This window comes from Podarcis erhardii, assembly GCF_964252035.2.
Source record: "Podarcis erhardii genome assembly, chromosome: 9".
NCBI classification, from domain to species: Eukaryota; Metazoa; Chordata; class Lepidosauria; order Squamata; family Lacertidae; genus Podarcis; species Podarcis erhardii.
Window position 1 is genome coordinate 62,074,197 of NC_138512.1, and position 18,285 is coordinate 62,092,481.

The 18,285-nt window shown below is 39.9% G+C and overlaps 1 protein-coding gene across 4 annotated transcripts in view; it reads right to left on the reverse strand.

Moving 5' to 3' along the window:
* Positions 1–18,285, reverse strand: part of PDLIM5 (PDZ and LIM domain 5) — a 117,549-nt gene that overhangs the window by 59,365 nt on the left and 39,899 nt on the right. For all 4 annotated transcript variants that reach the window (XM_081876750.1, XM_081876752.1, XM_081876753.1 and 1 more), the window contains exon 4: positions 1,050–1,092. In XM_081876750.1, coding sequence (XP_081732876.1) covers positions 1,050–1,092 — 43 coding nt within the window. The remainder of the gene's footprint in view (positions 1–1,049; positions 1,093–18,285) is intronic.

An 18,285-nucleotide genomic window follows, 5' to 3' on the forward strand; every position in this document is an offset into this window, starting at 1 on the left:
ATGGTTATCAACGGCTACTAGCCACAATTGTTCTGCCGCTACTGTCAGAGGAAGTATGCTTGCGAATACCAGTTGCTGGGAACTGCAATCAGGGCTGCTTTAGAGCTCAGGTTCTGATGGCAGGATTATCATGGGCATCTGGTTGGCCACTGCGAAAATAGGATGCTCAACTAGATAGGTCTTTGATCTAGCAGGGCTCTTCTTAGCAATAAGACAGAAATTGCTGGATGCACTACACTACTCCTTGGGTTGTTTAATTAAAAGGCAAATTTGCATATTTGTTCTACAAAGGGAATCTCAATATGAGGCATGAAGCACCTACCATTTCCACATTTAGTGGGGGGTTTTTTTGGGGGGGGGGTTATTCAACTAGTCATGAAACTCAGGTCTAATAAAGTGAGATGGAATCAGACAGAAAAGGAGTATTCAACTACTAAAAAAGACAGGGACAACCTTAGGTCACCTATCACATGTATGTCCCTTTCAAGAAGTTCTGCCTTTCCAGAGTTCTTTTTAGCTACTGTACGAACTGTGACTTAACGTCCAGGCCCCCTATATTTTGGAGACTGAAGTCTTAGCAGTCTGTGAGGAAGATACAGCAAATGTATCCTCAGTAAAAAAAACCATAACACACAGCTGCACACTCAGTTCCTATTACAAAGACACATGAACTCCATAATCTCCCAGAAGGCTTTGTACATGGTTAAGTACATTCTAGAAGTAAGGGAACAACGGGCTAGGTAGTGTATGCATAATGTTAACATAGTTTGGTCCTGACTGAAACAGGTATTTCCTTGGTATTGTTGCTTTTGTGCCCAGCTTTGAACTCCCATATTATCCTAGTGCGTAAGTGGCTATGGCCTGCATAGCATACCCAGTCATCCTCAAAATGAATGCAAAGATAGGGCTTTACAGATCAAGATAAACATCTTGAAACACCATTTTTGTTGCACTGGAAGAGCTCTTCAATTAATACATGTTAAGAGAAGGATTTCAAGGAGTTAATTGGTTACAGTGATACATCCCTGGATTTGAAGTGGAGGACTTACCTGTTGCACAGGTATGGGATCAGGTTTCGGAGCAGAAGGTGCTCTGAAAGAAAGAAAAAAGAACAGGCCATGTAAATTCTAAAGAAACCTACTACACATAGTTCAATAATCTTCTAAATCACTATATAGCCTCTAACAGCACAATCCAACCAAAACTAAGCAGTTGGGGATCCCACTGATTTAAGCAATGCTTAATTCAAATCAGTGGTATTTGTCAATGGACCCACAGAGCTTTACACAGTGTATTAGTTTTCTTAGAATCCATAGTCTTATTTCAAACCGCAAGAAATCAGTTGCTTAACTTAGTGTTTGAATAGCAAAGCATTTGCATCCCAAAGTTGAAGAATGTCTTCGGAGTATATTGGATGCATTTGAAACAAACATTTACATGCTTAAATTATGACACAGCACCACACTCCAATGGGTTAGCCAACAGAAACCACACAGTTCACAGTCTATAAGATGGTGGCGGCAGATACACAAAAAACACATGTATTCTATCATCCAGTTATAGTCAACAGGTTGAGTTTCCCATTGGATATTGGTGTACCATGTACAGGTATACATTTTGCCACTGAACTGCAAGTAAAGAAAAACCCAAGGAGAATTTAGAGATTCCCAGAAAGGCAAAACACTTAGGAAAATCGGTGGTTGAATGGGAGGAATCTGATATGGTTAGAAACAATTTCAGAGGGGTCTCACTCTTCCCTACTGAATCCGTACTAATTAACGCTAAGAACAAATAAGACTTTGGCTGGATCTAGATACATTCAAAGAGGTGTTTCAGTTAAATGCATTGTAAACTTTATATGCGAAATCAGGCTGGCAAAAACGGAACTCAACAGCGCTATCTGGTGTCACAGTGTTATCATGTATATACAAGGCATATAAAGTGCTTTTTCTTTGCCAGTGTAGCTGAGACCTTTGCCTTCTTTGAGAAGCAGGTTTGTTCTCCTGTTTCAGAGACCATCCAGTGGGAACATCCAATGAAACATGACTACATGGCCCCCAAAATAAACATTTGGATAAATCAGTGTTAACATGCAATTACAAACTAGTCAGATTATAGAAATACAATGAAGAAATGGCCATGGTTCAGTGGTAAAACACATGCAGAAGGTCCCAGGTCCAATCTCTGGTAGGGCTGGGACAGTCCCTGTCAAACCATGAAGAGCTGCTGCCATTTAGGAATATGCTAGAAGGGCCAGTGTGGTTCTGTATTAAACAGCCTCCTAAGTACATAGAAGCAAAACTTAAACAAAGGCAAAGCTTCAACTATAGCTGTAGCTAATGAAAATGGTTGCTTTCTCCATAGTTGTACATATAAACTGAAAAACATGTATTGTTCCCATATTTGCTTTCATCAGGTCTGGCACAATGGAGTGGAGGAAATCAAACTACAGCGTCTAGAGTTTCAACTAGAATCTTAAATCTTGACTCTCCTGTTGCAGAAAAAAATCTTTTCTGCATGCAAATGGAACACTTCAAATTACCATGTTTATATTTGATGTCATCCTTACAACATAAATATCCAAAGATATGGTCCAGGCCCCTATGGCTGCAGTGCCTGTATGCAGAGGGGTTGCCAGAGTATTAAATAAAGGCTTATTGCCCCCACCCCACCAGCACACACAACATACTGGGCAATTATGGGGATTAGGAGCTCCTCTCTCTTTGAGTTTGAGTAACTTGCCCTGAGTTGAGAGATGAGGCTGGGTGAGGCTCAATGAGGGGCATGCAGACATCACAATCCCAATATGAAACAAATCTCCCACAGACATGCAAGAGAGGTTTGCTTCAAACCAGTTCTATCCCAGCTATTTGCACATACCAGTTTTGTTTATTAAAAAAGCAGCATTTCTATGGCTCTGCAGCTGAACCTAAAATGCAGAATTTGTGCAGGCAAGGCATGGCATTGAACGAATTCCGGTGCTAAAATTGAATGCCTTACAGTACATTTCTTATAAATTTGGGATTCAATTACTTACCACCACCACCCTCCCCCTTAACACATTGTGGTTGGAAAATAACTATCTGCCCAGAGATTCCTGAAATGTTCTAACTGCTATTACTCAATTCAGGGTATTGTGTAAGATGGAACATAGAACCATATATAAAAATCAGTTGGGTCATCAAAATACGAATGAGAAAATTGCTGTGGTTGTGAAAATTGATGAGGAGGGGAAAAATAAAGACGGGCAACACTTAACGATGGAAAATATCCATGTATATTATGTTAAGCGTGAATTCAAATGAATTGCTGATGTGTTAAAAATGAACAGACCCCATTCTTCCCTGGTGTAGAAGAAATCCATGCTGCTGTGAAAAGAGTCTGACTACAAGACTACATGATTGTGGCTACTTCTGCAAGTCCTTCCCACGTCATCATTGTCCTGGCTCCTGACTGGAATGTGATGGACTAGAGAGGAGCCACATGATTTCACCTCCCCTCCATTTCCTAAACTCAGCGCAGTGCAGCATTATGCTTGCACCAACGTTAATAAAAATGGTTAGGTTTAACCAGAGTACAAGAAACTCCTTAGAACGCTGCAGTGTTAACACCGGTGCAGATGTGAAAAGAATTAGCAGAAGTAGAAACTGGGGTGTTTTTTTCCTCCTGTCTTTCACACACAGCCACTAGGACTCCCTTTAACCTCAGTTAAGAATTCTGAAATGTTATGTCTGCACAGAACTAAGGCACCTTTATGAATTACTGGGAAAGAAACCACAATATCGATTGGGAGACATTTTTCATACGTCTCATTATAATTCACTGATTAGTTGATGAGCATTTAAGAATTTGAAAATGTATTTAAGTGCTTCTCTACAAGCACTGAGAAATTATTCGTGTACTTTATCATAGAAAATAAAGTTTAATAATAATAATAAAGCATTTTAACGAGTGGCACCATGGTGCCATTAACAACCAACACATCACATTATATCTCTGTCCTGCCTTGGTTTTCTAGAACTCAAGGCAGGATACACAGTGTTGCTGGTTAAGGAACTGACCAGACCGAAACCTGCTTAGCTTCAGCAAGTTGGTTGCATCATGCACTTTTAAATAGGAGGTTCAATAAGCACCAATACAGTAAATGCAGGTCTCATTGTTGTGAGAACTTATAAGACTGTTGTAGCTGGCACAACAAGGCACTCCTTACTCTTATTTTCCTGTGTGATGGGGAGGGAGATACAGTAAAATCACTTCAAAATGTACCAGCATTCAGCACAGCCATATATGAAAAATGAGGCAGCGTGTTCTTTGCTACAGGAAATCTAGACCAGCAAACTCTTCATTCTTTACATTCTTGTTTTATTCACCTTTTCCTGCTTATTTCAGACATAAAAATAGGTTAACACAATATGAAGAGCTCTGGCAAGTTATCCAGCTATCTGGAAATGTTTGTGCTTTGCCAATAACTGCATTGTTTCGGGTTATAGTAATTTCAACTGTGGGTTTTTTTAAGCAACTAAAAGAAGTGGGAAGAGGGGGGAGCCAGCTAGAGGGCAGCTATTTAGCTAAGTGAGACCTGAATTCAACTCCTCACAAAGGCATAAAGCTTATTGAGATAGGGCAGTTGGCTCAATGCCCCCTCATCTCACATTAACTAACCTTATAGATCAGTTGCACCACTTTTAGGCTGACATTCCTTCCTCCCTTCTGTAATTGCTCCAAGAATTTCACAGCAGCATATACAATAATTCATAAGCAATTACCTTAACCACACTAGCATTATTACTGTGATACAAATAGAGGTTTAGCAGTAACTGTGATGAAGTTGCATTGTCAGTTGAAGAAAATGGGTCAGCAACAGAACTTCTTTTTTAAAAACAATATTCTACTTCTGTGAGCTGAAGTGAAAGGTGTGGTTGACTAAGAACAACCATCACATGTTGCCCTAGTAGTGTCTAATATGTGTGGGCAAGGTAGGGGACACTGAAAACACAGTCCAGCTAGAGTGCAGGAAGTTAGAAGTTAAAGGACAGGAAACCAAGATGCAGGGAAACAGAGCACATACTGGATGAAAATACTAGAGCCCTTAGTCAGAGGAGATAGAGAAGACAGGTCTGAAGGAAGCTGAGGAAGAGTACAGCTGTGAAAAAGCCTAGCAGGGCTTAAAGACAAGAGAGATTGATGGAAAGAAAAGAGTGTGAGCAGACAGAGAACATGGTAAAGGAAGTGAGGTGGGGGAGACAACAGGAGATGACACTGAAAAGGAGGAACCTGGGGAAACAATAGTGTGATGAATGCAGAAAGGTGGTGGCTGACAAAGGGGGCGGGGAGGAATAGGTCTGAGGCCAATTTCTAGTTTTTATGGTAGAAGCTGTGAGCTAATTACATAAAGTAAGCAGATATGCAAAGGATGGACTATAGCAAACCATACAGAATAAAAGCATCTACATTATATATCTTCATACTTTCTCCCCATCACGTGGTTTTCCAAGACACTCTACCTTGTAATAGGGTAAAGAATTATCAGAACAGTTGTAACTACAGATGAACAAAATTTTATTTATTTTAGCACGCTCAAAACCTTTTGATTCACACTTTTATTATCGTATTGCTTCTAAATATAACACTCAAACTTCTAAATAGCTACCACACACAAACCAACATGATGCCATTAACTAGTAAAATTAAAAGCCAACATTTAAATCTGTCAAATGCATTTTGACCAAAAAAAGAGAGGTCCTCTTCAGCAGCTTAAAATGATGAATTCCTTAAAAGAACTGCTCGACATCTTCAAGATCTGGATGGGCAGGAGCAGGCTTTCCCTGTAATGAACTCTCTCCATTTTCACAATTCCTAAAAGAAGGTATATCACTTTTAAAAATACACAAACTAATGTCCGCTTACATAGAACCATTACGGTGAATAATTCTCATCTTGTAATCTAATCTGTATGTATACCTACGTCGCTATCAAAACAGATGGAACAAGGAGAAAATGGAAAGTAACAACTAGATTAGGTAAAACTAAGCAGAAAAATATTATTACTGATTTCTGGCTAACGTGGCAGTCTGCCAGTCACAATGTTATTCTCTTTCTACATGAAAGACAAGACTCAAAACTTTTGCCACCATGTGGCGAAATTGTCAAATACTGACAGTTTAAAGAGTTGGAAAAACTGCCAACTCTGCTAGAACTTGCCCACAAATCCTTGGAAAAATTGTTACACTTTCAATCCATCCACCCCACAATGCTGTGTATAGTATGACACAGTAAATTGATTTAAGATTACACACAACAACGTTGCTCAATGAGTATTTCCCCCATCTCACTAATCTAGTTTGTGAACTATGTTTTTTCCTCCTCATAAGTTTCTTAGCATTTGATTTGACAGGCAGTATCTAGTCCTTGAAAAAAACAGTGTAAAAAATCAAATTCAATTCCTGATCGCTGGCATAGTTTAGAATATGTGAATGAGTTGTAGTGCCCCTTGGGCACACATACTCCTTTCCTTATCCTCCACAGAAGCCATTATTAATAGCAGCTTGTTGCAATGTCCAATCCTGAACAAGCAATGGATGCTAACAACTATGGTTTTTTTAAACAAGCCAGCTTCAAACCATACTTTAGGAATCTGGGTTGTTTCAACAAACCATAGTTAAGATTAATACAGATTGGATTCCACCATCACAACATATATAAAATATAAAATGGGGGGCGGGGAGAGAACCTAATTGAGGACAATATAGGACATGTGGGTAAGACACAAGCCCAGGTTCTCTACTGTTCATTTTCGTAACACTAAGCCATGGTTTAGCATTACATTTAAAACACAGCCTATAAATGCAAAAACCATCCATGGAGTTAAAGGTGGGGAAAACATAACGTATGACTGATTATCAGCAGCAATTTAATTAGAAAAGGTAAACCAAGAACATATAACAGGACCAAAGGATTGGCAACAGTTTCAATTTGGAAATTTACAATTATTTCAATATAAGTGCGGTAAAAGGATTTTAGTCACTGAGCCACATAAAACTAGCATATGAATGTTAGTGTGCCATGCTAGAACATAGGGCTCAAGCAAATAATCTTTCTGCCCTTTTAACTTAATTTCTACGCATGCCTTTTAAATAACCCAAATATGCTCTGTACAAATAAAACCTAGAATAGCTGGAATATAAACTTATAGTGGACCTTGCTTATTTGTACAAGCAATTACTTTTCCATGTACTAAAATAAGGAGGATGTGAAGAATCGTAGCTATTAAATGGAAGCCAGTTTTGCCCTTTCATCCTAGCTGAAGTATCTCAGCAACTGGGAGTAAAATGCCTTTCATTGCTTTTAATTACAGTGATATAAAGATGCCCAGGTATAACTAAGTATCATTCATCTTTCCCAATGAGTATTAAATATTTTTATTACTTATTCTTCCTCTCAGCTAATGAAACCATTTTTCTCCTTTCCACATTTCTCTTGCAGGAAATTATAACGTTCCTTCTAATTAGTGTGCTTGGAATGCACATGGCCTAAAACTCATGGCAGCGCATTAAAGGCAGTTAACCACTCCCGGGGAAGGTTTGCCTTTGAGGTAAGTCTTTAAAGAGCTAAATTTAAAAAGGGAGCACCTTCCACACACAATTTTTTTAAGAGTTGTTTTATCTGGAATTTATAACAGCTTTACTTGCCTCGTTTTCTTAAAATTCTGGAAAGTATGCTTGCAATCTGCTCAGTTCATATTCTTTTCCAATACCAAGCACTATTTCCCAAGCACTGCTGTCAATTCCCATGCTCTAATGCCTGACAATTATTGCAACTATACAAAGCTTCAAGCAAACATTCAAACTGTTCACTGTCATTGTTACAGCTGGCTTTAACTATGTTCAGGATAGTGGAACCAAGCCTGTGGAACTCCCTCCCAACTGAGATTGACAGGCACACTCCTTGCGGAACTTCAGGTGCATGACTAAGACTTTCTGTTTCAGCAGTCTTTTAAAGGCAGTGTTAGGAAGAAGAAGAAGAAGAAGAAGAAGAGGAGGAGGAGGAGGAGGAGGAGGAGGAGGAGGAGGAGGTGTTTGGATTTGATATCCCACTTTATCACTCCTCGAAGGAGTCTGAAAGCGGCTAACATTCTCCTTTCCCTTCCTCCCCCACAACAAACACTCTGTGAGGTGAGTGAGGCTGAGAGACTTCAAAGAAGTGTGACTAGCCCAAAGTCACCCAGCAGCTGCATGTGGAGGAGCGGAGACGCAAACCCGGTTCACCAGATTACGAGACTACTGCTCTTAACCACTACACCACACTGGCTCTTTGGTTTTATGATCCTTTTTTTTTTTTTTTTTTTGCTGTTTTGCTCCATTTTCTGAGCATTGTTTTTATACATAACTTAGAAATGCAAATAATAAAGCAATACAAAACAGTCTTAAACAATCAAACAAAATGTACCTGCTGCTATGTACTCTACTGCATGTATACACTGTAAAAGACAACGTTGACCTACACCAAATGCTATGGCATATGTGTGCTATTCCTTCGCGGAAGAGATAACTGTCTAGGAAAATAGTCTTGCATAAGGTAGGCCAATGTAGTTTGCAAATGTTAAACACCAAACATCTTTATTTTCATTATTAGGGCTACTGCGATGTATTTTGATGGGATTCCAAGTACTGTGCGAAGTGTCGCTGTAAATCATGCATAGGCAAACTTGGCCCTCCAGATGTTTTAGGACTACAACTCCCACCATCCCTGACCACTAGTGCTGTTAGCTAGGGATGATGGGAGTTGTAGTCCCAAAAACATCTGGAGGGCCGAGTTTGCCTATGCCTGCTGTAAATGCTTGCTTACTTGGATAATGCTGGAAGGAAAAGCGGCTATTTGTAAACCAAGAAATCTCCTTGAAATCTGTTTAAAGAGTGCTTTTCCATGGCAGAATGCCACATTCTGCTAAGGGATGCCTGCAAGTTAGCAACAGAAAACCTGTAATCAGTGGTTATATGGTTCAGGTGCGGTCAACAGCTCTTTAGTGAAAACAGAAAGAAGAGTGAAATGAAGCCTTAGTAGTAGTAATTCAAGACGCTGCCTGGTAAACCCATGATGAATGCTTAGAAGTGGATATTACCAGCAAAAGGGAATGCATCAGTACCAAGCCTCCTCCCTGAAGTGCCTCCACTTCTCTTATCATCCCTCTGACTTCATCAGTCTTGGCGTCTCCTCCTCAGCCCCCAAGCTCTGCCTGTCCATCACTTGAAGCCATTGGCTGGTCTGCTATGATGTCATGATGAAAATCAGCACCCTAGGTACCCCGGAACTGAGTGTTTAGGAGGTTATTCGAGAACTTAAAATTTGAATGCCATGGTCTTTAAGAGCTGCTCTGAGTAAGTTGAACTCCTTCTTCACTGGCAGTACATCATGGCCTTTTCAATGACCCCTTGGAGCAAAGTTGTTGAGCATAGATCCTTTTGCCAGCAAGTGACAGACAATACTTACAGCTTGTATATAGCAGAGGGCCCAAAACTGCTGTGTTAGCTGCAGTTGAATTAGGAAACGAGTGTGGGGAGTACTATTTCAGCTAGGTCAGGACACACATTCTTTCGAAAACAAAAGATCCATCATCCAACTTTCGATAGCTTTCGCACATTAATTCTGCTGCTGTCAAGAAGAGCAGATTCCCAGCTTTGGGAAAGAAATCCAGCAGCTTAATTCAAATTCCCCACGTGAATTCTCTAGTGAGCCCTCTGCTCACACAGGGGCTTACGCCCAGGAAACCAACATGGCTTCCTCTTTCAATGCACCTATAGCTATGGTTCAAATCACCAGTGTTTTAACACAACTGGGGAATGAAACTTGTGCTTGCAAAGTAGCCAGTTAGTACAGCAGAACGCAAGATGTGACCAAATGTGATGGAATGAAACAATTCCCCTGAGGGAAGGGCTGGAAAAACAAACAAACCATTTTTTCAAGTCCAGACAGTCTAGAACTTGAGAATTCCCTAACTTCTTGAAGGTTATTTATTTATTTAAAGGGTTTCTTCTCTGACCTTCATAATAAAATACCAGAGTGGATTTCAACAATGTAATCAGTTTTTGCTGTCCGTTTGCTGCCAAAACGTCCTGCAGTTGTTCTGGGTGGGGAAGGTGTTGCTTTATATATATATTATGAATTGTTTGCATTTGTGTGAATGTTAAAAACACAAAACCATTATAATATTAAGTATGTTTCAAGTTGCTTCGAGTTGCTCTGTGTTATAAGTTACCAACAAGCCAAATAAACAATATCAAAGAAAACAGTAACGAAGCAAAACTCAGACAATATATAGAGGAAAATCCTGCAAAAACCTTAAGTATCAAAAGGCCAGCACAAAGAAGTGTGTCTTCAGAGTGCAATAAACACCGTGTAATGGAGATGCAGAGGAGAGAAGCTACACAATTTACGGGTGCCACAGAGAATGCCCTCTCCTGGGCCCCCATTCCCTGTACTTTAGGAAGCGGTGGAACTGCCATGAGGGTACCCTCTGCCAATCTTAACATCTGAGGAAGTGGGGTCTCTAGGGAAGGCTATGTCAGATGTTTGGGGTCTAAGTCTTTTAGAGTTTTAAACATTGCCAGCTGGATAGCCAGGTCCCAATGCAGAGTACAGTGGTACCTCTGGTTACGTACTTAATTCGTTCCGGAGGTCCGTTCTTAACCTGAAACTGTTCTTAACCTGAAGCACCACTTTAGCTAATGGGGCTTCCCACTGCTGCTGCGCAGCCGCCACACAATTTCTGTTCTCATCCTGAAGCAAAGTTCTTAACCCAAGGTACTATTTCCGGGTTAGCGGAGTCTGTAACCTGAAGCGTATGTAACCTGAAGCGTGTGTAACCCGAGGTACCACTGTACTTCAATCAGACATCATCATACCTATTAGGATTTAGTATTTTGGGTGTGAAGCACTATTTCTCTCCCAAACTTTAGAATACTAGAAGCAAATACTTGTGCAATTTCATAGGTGGTGTGTCGGCCAGAGATTAAACCCCGATGGAGCTTTTGTGTTATAATTTGAAGTCTATGTAGCAAAAGTTGCTTCCGGTGGGTCATTCAGGAAATATTTTCTTGGTACGAAGTTTGCTAGATATATTAACAACTCCAACCCACTTGGAAATTTCTATGGGGTATTACACCATCCGGACTATGCAATGACTGAATATCTAAGTGCTACTTGCACCGCTAAGCCGAACAACGAAAATATGGATTACAAACATCCGAATTTGAGAAGTGCTCTCACATTTTCAGGGGCATGATAGTTCTTTTGACTGCAACTAATTCCCTTCCATTTTCAGACATGTTCCTAGCCTAGTTAGCATGTCTCTCGTAAAGGTTATGTTACCAAGTCCATGGAAATGTGCCAGCACATTCCCTCAGGCAGAAAGCATGAGGAAACCTATCTGAAGATGCCTCCGTCATACCTTCCTTTATTATCCCTGCCAGCTACTGTGCACTTATATACTGGACCTGCAACTACTGTATGGCTCTCCTTAAAAATGAACACACTCAGACACCACAGTTCTATACATGCTTACTCAGAAGTTAAATCCCATTCAGTTGAGCTTATTCCCTAGTAAGTATTTTTAAACTGGGCTGGGAATTGTGTGCAGTTTGAAATAAAGAGCTTGTTCACAATGCAGCACATTTAGCTGTTAATCCACTTTCTCCCCATTCAAATGAGACCCAGGTACATTGGTACCTCGGGTTAAGTGCTTAATTCATTCCGGAGATCCGTACTTAACCTGAAACTGTTCTTAACATGAAGCACCACTTATGCTAATGGGGCCTCCTGCTGCTGCTGCACTGCCGGAGCACGATTTCTGTTCTCATCCTGAAGCAAAGTTTTTAACCTGAAGCACTATTTCTGGGTTAGCGGAGTCTGTAACCTGAAGTGTATGTAACCTGAGGTACCACTGTACTGTAGCCTACACCCACAAGTATTTGAGTTTGTATGTGTGGAGCAACTTCAGTTTTCCTCACTCATACCAGAAATGTTCCCTTTTGTGTTTCCAAATTTGGTGAATCTGAACCAACAGGGCATGAACCTATTGTTGTTGTTATACTATTATTAATAATAATGTAACACTTTCTCCCCCTGACAGTGTACAGATAAAAACAAGAAATGCTGAGGGTTCCCATGGCACTTGTCATTTCTGACTCCACCATCTTAGCAGCTACTCCATCAATAAATTGCTCTTAAGCTTGTGAAATTTCTTAAAATCTTCTAGGCTGTATTTCCCACACTAGAACCCCATCTTGGATTGGGTCACAGGAAAAATCTAGACTACTGCTGTTACACTCACACCAAAATAAAAAATGGTGTAAGGGTTTACATATCCTTCAAGTGTTCCAATTTTTCTGGGACATTCCGGAATTACAAAAGTCATTGCAACTTCTGATTTGATCCTGGAATATTTCATTTCCCCCCTCCAGTGCTGCTGCTGCTGAGCTTGGGAAGGAAGATGAGCTGGGGCCTGCAGTCAGCGCTGGCACTCACTGCAATGCTGCTGACTCAAGTGGCAGCGCCACACAAAAAGCCCCCCCCCCCAATTTTCATCAGAGTAATGTTGGAGGGTATGAGCTTCTACTGGAAACTGTGTATTCCGAGGCAAGTATGTATTCAAGTGTGTATTCAATGCAATCATCAACTAAAAGAAAAATATTTCATTGGGAACACAGTATATTATTTTACAGCTTGACAATGAGCCTTCAGCTTAAGTGCAGTGTTTTGCATGGTACTAAGCAGCTATTTTTAAGAAAAGAGTACCAACAAGACTAAATGTCACCAGGGATCATGCCACCACCCAAAGCATTTTATTATTTTAAGAAGTTAAGATAAATGCTGGCCAAACTGGCATTGTTTCCCTTTGTCATCTTCTCCCTATCCCAACAGGCAGAGCTTAAAATAAATGTACAAGGACAATAGTGCCACGTTCTAAATTCTGTTTGGCAAATCCCAATGCTGGCTGAATGCTGTGCTAAAGGAGCTATGCATTAGGTAGACCGTCTGACTCATCTTTCCCAAGTGGGAGCAAAGGGGTGGAAAGAATGGGGAGCAGACCTGGTATGATTTAACACATTTGCACACATTACTGCTATTCTATTGCTGTCTACACAATGGGATCCACTGTAAGCAGGCTTCCTTCCCTTCCCAAACATGCTCACAAAATAGTTAGTAATAAAAGCTGCACATGCAGGCCTCCGGATTGTTGGAAATGTAACCTAGTAGAAGAAGCACATGGAGTTTGGCTGAAGGAGTGAAGAGAATTTTCTTGAGTGACAGCAAAAGGTCTAATTTGGACTGTGTGCTTTTAGGACTGAGGCACTAAAAATGTTTAAACTGTGCCATTCTTAAAATTAATTTAACAAAATTTGTATACAGCTTAAGTGCAAAATAAAACCTCTGGGTGATTTATAAACTCTTGCTCTTCCTCACAGGTAATTTCTATACAATCCAGTCGGGGGGGGGATATCTATCTGTCTGCAACAGACTGAACAAGTAAGTAAACATCACTTAACTAGTGTATCTGGTTTTCTGTAAATTCTTTAAGACAAGATTGAAGATATGGCCAACCCAAGACTTTGGGAACATGGAGAGTAACCAGTAAAAAGATCCTTGTCTATGCTGTAGTAAATTTTAGTTTTCTGTGATGACAACACATTTTTAATGATTCACCATGGAAGAGGTATCAGTGTTGTTATTTAACTCTGTGTGTGTGTTCCACTTGATTGTAATAAAACCTCAAAGTGGCTTAAAAAAAACAAAAAAGGACAAGCGGTAACACAAAAATTTAATACACGTGGGCTACATTTGAATGCAATGCTAATTTGCTTTTTAAACCATGGTTTGTTGGAAGAAAGCAGGCTCAGTTTCACAGAGAGCAAAATAATGGTGGTTTGTTTCACCTAAGGTTGATTTCATTTTCTAAGATACTCTTACCTCACACCTCTGGAGTTATGCAAGTTTCTGAGCCAGTGTGCAACAAAACAAAACAAAACAAAAACCCGTGAACAGTGAGTTCTAGAAACTATGGTTATTCTATGTAACTAGAAACCATGGTTATCACAAGCCAAAATTTGTAAGTCAGCTTCAAACCATTGTTTCATACTCTGGTTGACTGGACATAAATAAACTATAGTTAATTGTCCAGAGTAGGTTAAAAAAAACACCAACCACTGCTAAGCTAAACAAACCATGGTTCAGCATTACATGTGAACCAGGCTATGTTGTCCAAGGCATCCCAATTACTTATTACAAGTTAAGAAAATATCACAACATTCCATTTTAAAACTTGTGGCACAAAGACCACATGTAGCACTGCACATTTTGGAGAGCTTCAGAAGTGGTTTTGCAAGACGTTTACCTCAGACTTTTATCTAACCTTTAGTAACTAATTTCAAAAAGCAGCCTTTTATCAAAAGCCTGATGACAAAAGCTCACCTTTAGAATGTAATCCAGTAAGAATTCCAGTTCCCTGAGGTAAGAACGACAGAGCTTGCCAGGCAAGAGGGAGGAGCGGTAACTAATGAATGCCAACCTCACCAATTAGTCTGTACAAAGAGGCATGTACATTCTAGCACAGACTTTACCTTAACTAAATCACTTCGACACAGTACAATATATTTCAGCAGGTTGTAGCAATTAGGTTGTAGTAACAAATAGTTTTTCTTTTAAAAGATGGTTTCACCATTGTAGATAGCTATGCAGAGGCCCATTGAACACCCAATCCTGCAGTACTGTTGCTGTTACTGAGGTGTGGACCTGATCTGTAATCTGGGTGGAGTAACATTAGGATCATTATGTATGTGCAAAGCATTCCCTCCCACAAAAAAAGCTGTACAGAGCATATGAAATAAGTATACAGTTTATACAGTTCCTCAGCTATTTTGAAGGCCAAAACTCTGAGGAGGCATCCATTGCACCAGAAGATCAACGACACCACCTGGGAAAGAGATGTGTGCAGACACCCGTGTGTGCATTGCAGTATGTGCCAGGTTTTTTTTCCTGCAAGTTAAGTAGATTTGGGGAACATATTTACACAGCTGGTATAATTTTTGCTATTTCAGTTTTTACAAATTACTCAGCTCGGGTGTCTCCCCCACCCCCACCCCAAATCTTGGATTTCTGTTATGCATTTGTTAGAGGAGGAGATGAAGTAAACTAGAATTACAGCACTGTGCAACATCTGAAACTCTTAACATAAGCCTTCAAGCACATGAGGTTCCACAATGAAGGACAGTGTAAAATGGGGGTGGGGGAGAAGAGGAAGGAAGGGAACAGGCTAGACCAGCGATACACACACCCCTTCAGCTGCTATGGCTCTTTTGAAAATTGCATTCCAGATGACTGAACGTCAATCATCAAGGAAATAAAGGCAGCTACTGTATTAGGATGTCAGGTGAATCAAGTCTTTACGTCATTGCTGCAAGTCTGGTGGCTAAATACGGGAACAGAGTCGCTTTGGAATGGCTAATCCTGCATTCCACAGCTAACTGGAGAAGAGATGCTTTCGCTTCATAATAGGAAGTAGTCTTGCCTGCCTGTGAAAGAGAATTGGAACATTGCTGTCATGGGTCAGCAGTTTCACTTCTATGGGACTTAACAAGGATGTCACATATTCAGAGGTTTGTTTGTTTTTTGAAGGGGGAAGCCATTTGGCATTTCAGAAATAAGAATGCTTTGTGCTGTCATTTGGTGCACTTAGCAAGTTAATCACTGGGCAGTAACTGGATGGCTCAATGGCAATCATAAAAAATATAAAGTATCTCGGGTATTGTCTGGGATGCAGAATGTTCTCATTTCAAAGGTTTTTATGAGAAATTCACAAACATAAAAAAGTTGGGAGTTTTGGAAGAGCTGGGAATTAGGATTAGGGGGCTGCTTTATTAAAGGTAAAGAATGAAGGATTTGACATCCCATGGTAAACGAGATAGTGGTTGTTGGTATATGTACATGAATTTTCAAAATCTAAACACCAGATATGATTACTATACTAACAAAGGAGAGCCATGGTTTCAAAACAAGTGTTAGTTCTACTTGGAGTAAACCCACTGAAATTGATAGCCAGGGCTAACTTTGAGCCACTAATTTCAATGGCTCTACCTGAGTAAAACTTAGTTGGATACAACCCTGCATTTTGGATGTTGCGAAATAGGCTAATCTTTGTTACAGATAAAGTTTATAAATGCAAAGGCACAACAGCTTTTACAACATGTTGGCAAGTGCCTTACAAGACTGCTGTGAAATGTTATTACCATTCTGTTATGATGAATTCCACATTGCTTCCACCTGATAGTTTTGCATATCCTGTCAAAATAGCTGACTTTTTCACCTCCCTTCCAGCTTTCAGCATTCCATCTCTATCCAACACGATTGCTTTTGAACTTCACTACGGGGCTTAGCTGTGTCAAATTCATTTTACTTGCAGGATACTTTGAGGTTTTTAAAACTGTGAGCACAGGGCAAAGTGCTCTCTGCCAAGGGTTAAACATAGCTGGAATCAAGAATTCTGCCCCTTGTGTTTATTTAAAGTTTTAGGAATTCCGAAGTATAGCAAATTCCACAAAATTGCATTCATCTGGGAAACTAATTCACATCAACTTTTGCCAGCCCCTCAAGGGAAATGTAGTACCTGCCAATATACTCACTGGCATTAAAGAGAGAGAGAGACAGGAGGAAATAGCCAGTTAGTTAATACTGTGCTCATTGTGCCATCAGCATTTTAAACCAAATCAGGCAGAATAAAAATAGAAAAATAACTCTGATGTAAATAAATCCTATTTCTGAACCAAGACCAGAATCAAAACCCTAAGCTATTAACTTTATAGACTATTTAAGGCAAAAGAGATCAAGTACTAGGAACTCTAGTAACTTATCATATCATGAGCCTAAGTACTTCAAAGCGAGTGACATCAAGGAGGCTTGCTTCCAAGTGCAGGATTAAAGCATCCCTTCATCTGGCAAGTCAAGAAATTTAAACTGGGCAATTGCTACTATCTGCATTTTAGATAGCCAAAATTCCTTTGCATGAATGTTGGCTGTATTCTGGGGTACACCCTCCAAACACATATATGTCAAGGCCCAACATCATCCTAGTGTCATAGAATTAGCCACAACGAAAAACCATTGTGTTAAATTACAACCCTTCTGCATTTTTTTTAACATGCCATAACTTTTATTGGCACACAGTCTCCTACAGATAGTTTATGTTGTTGCGGTCTACAGTTTGAGTAGATGCAGGAATTCATTAAGAAAGAAGTGGGAGAAACGTACAGCGAATACTACATATCATTTTACTGATATCTTTTAAGTTAATGAAGCTGGAAAGAAGAAGCAGAAAACAGAAGTCCTCAATGTAATAAAGAGGAACAGTTCCTCTCTCAAAGCAGAAAACGAAGTGTAGACGAGAAAACAAGAGGAATTTGTCCTTTAAATAAGAGGTCATTGATTCACCCTTCTAATTTCCCCTGAAAGCGTTTGAGCATCTCTTGAACTTTTGGGAAGGGGGTAGTTTATGAATAGCAATTTTGCAGTTCATAAATGGAAATGACAAAAAATATCAGCCACAATCTTATCAGTGTAGCTCCTCCCACTCTTAGCTTCTTTTAAAGATTACCTTTCTTAGAATGCTCTCCCAGCCCCCTTCTTGATAACATGGAAGAGACACAAAGCTAGACACCATCATCATTATCATCATAGTTACATCTCCAATAGCTTCATTCCCCCCAAATAAATACATGTTTGTCCCCACCCTGTGCACAGTTTAGATTAATATTTTTAGCAGAGCAGGCATACTATACGGTTTACACAGAAGAAATGATTGATGAAGACTGGAATAACTAGGTACTTAGGATTGCATGCACATAATTGTGCTTAATATTGAGACTATGGTTTGTGAGGAAAGGGAAAAAACATGAGAAGGATTGTTAGAGGAAATATGAGAAGGATCATTATGGTGAGAAGCTCCCCTATAGGCTCTTCTCCAAATTAACGCTAAAACAAAAGATGCCAAGTACATTCCACACAAATTAGTGTAATGGAACCCTGATGCTCTTTTTTGTTTATAAAGACAACCAAATTTTCAGAGGGAGTTGGGGAGAAAAATAGTTTGAACTGTGGTTGGTGGGTCTGTGTAACCCTTTTCCCATGACTATTATTGCTTTGCTCAAATTTCTCCAGTACCAAAATGCTTGCTTTTTAAAAGAAGCTTTCAATTGGCATTCTGTTTCACATTACGTACAAGAAAGAGATGGGTGCATGGAA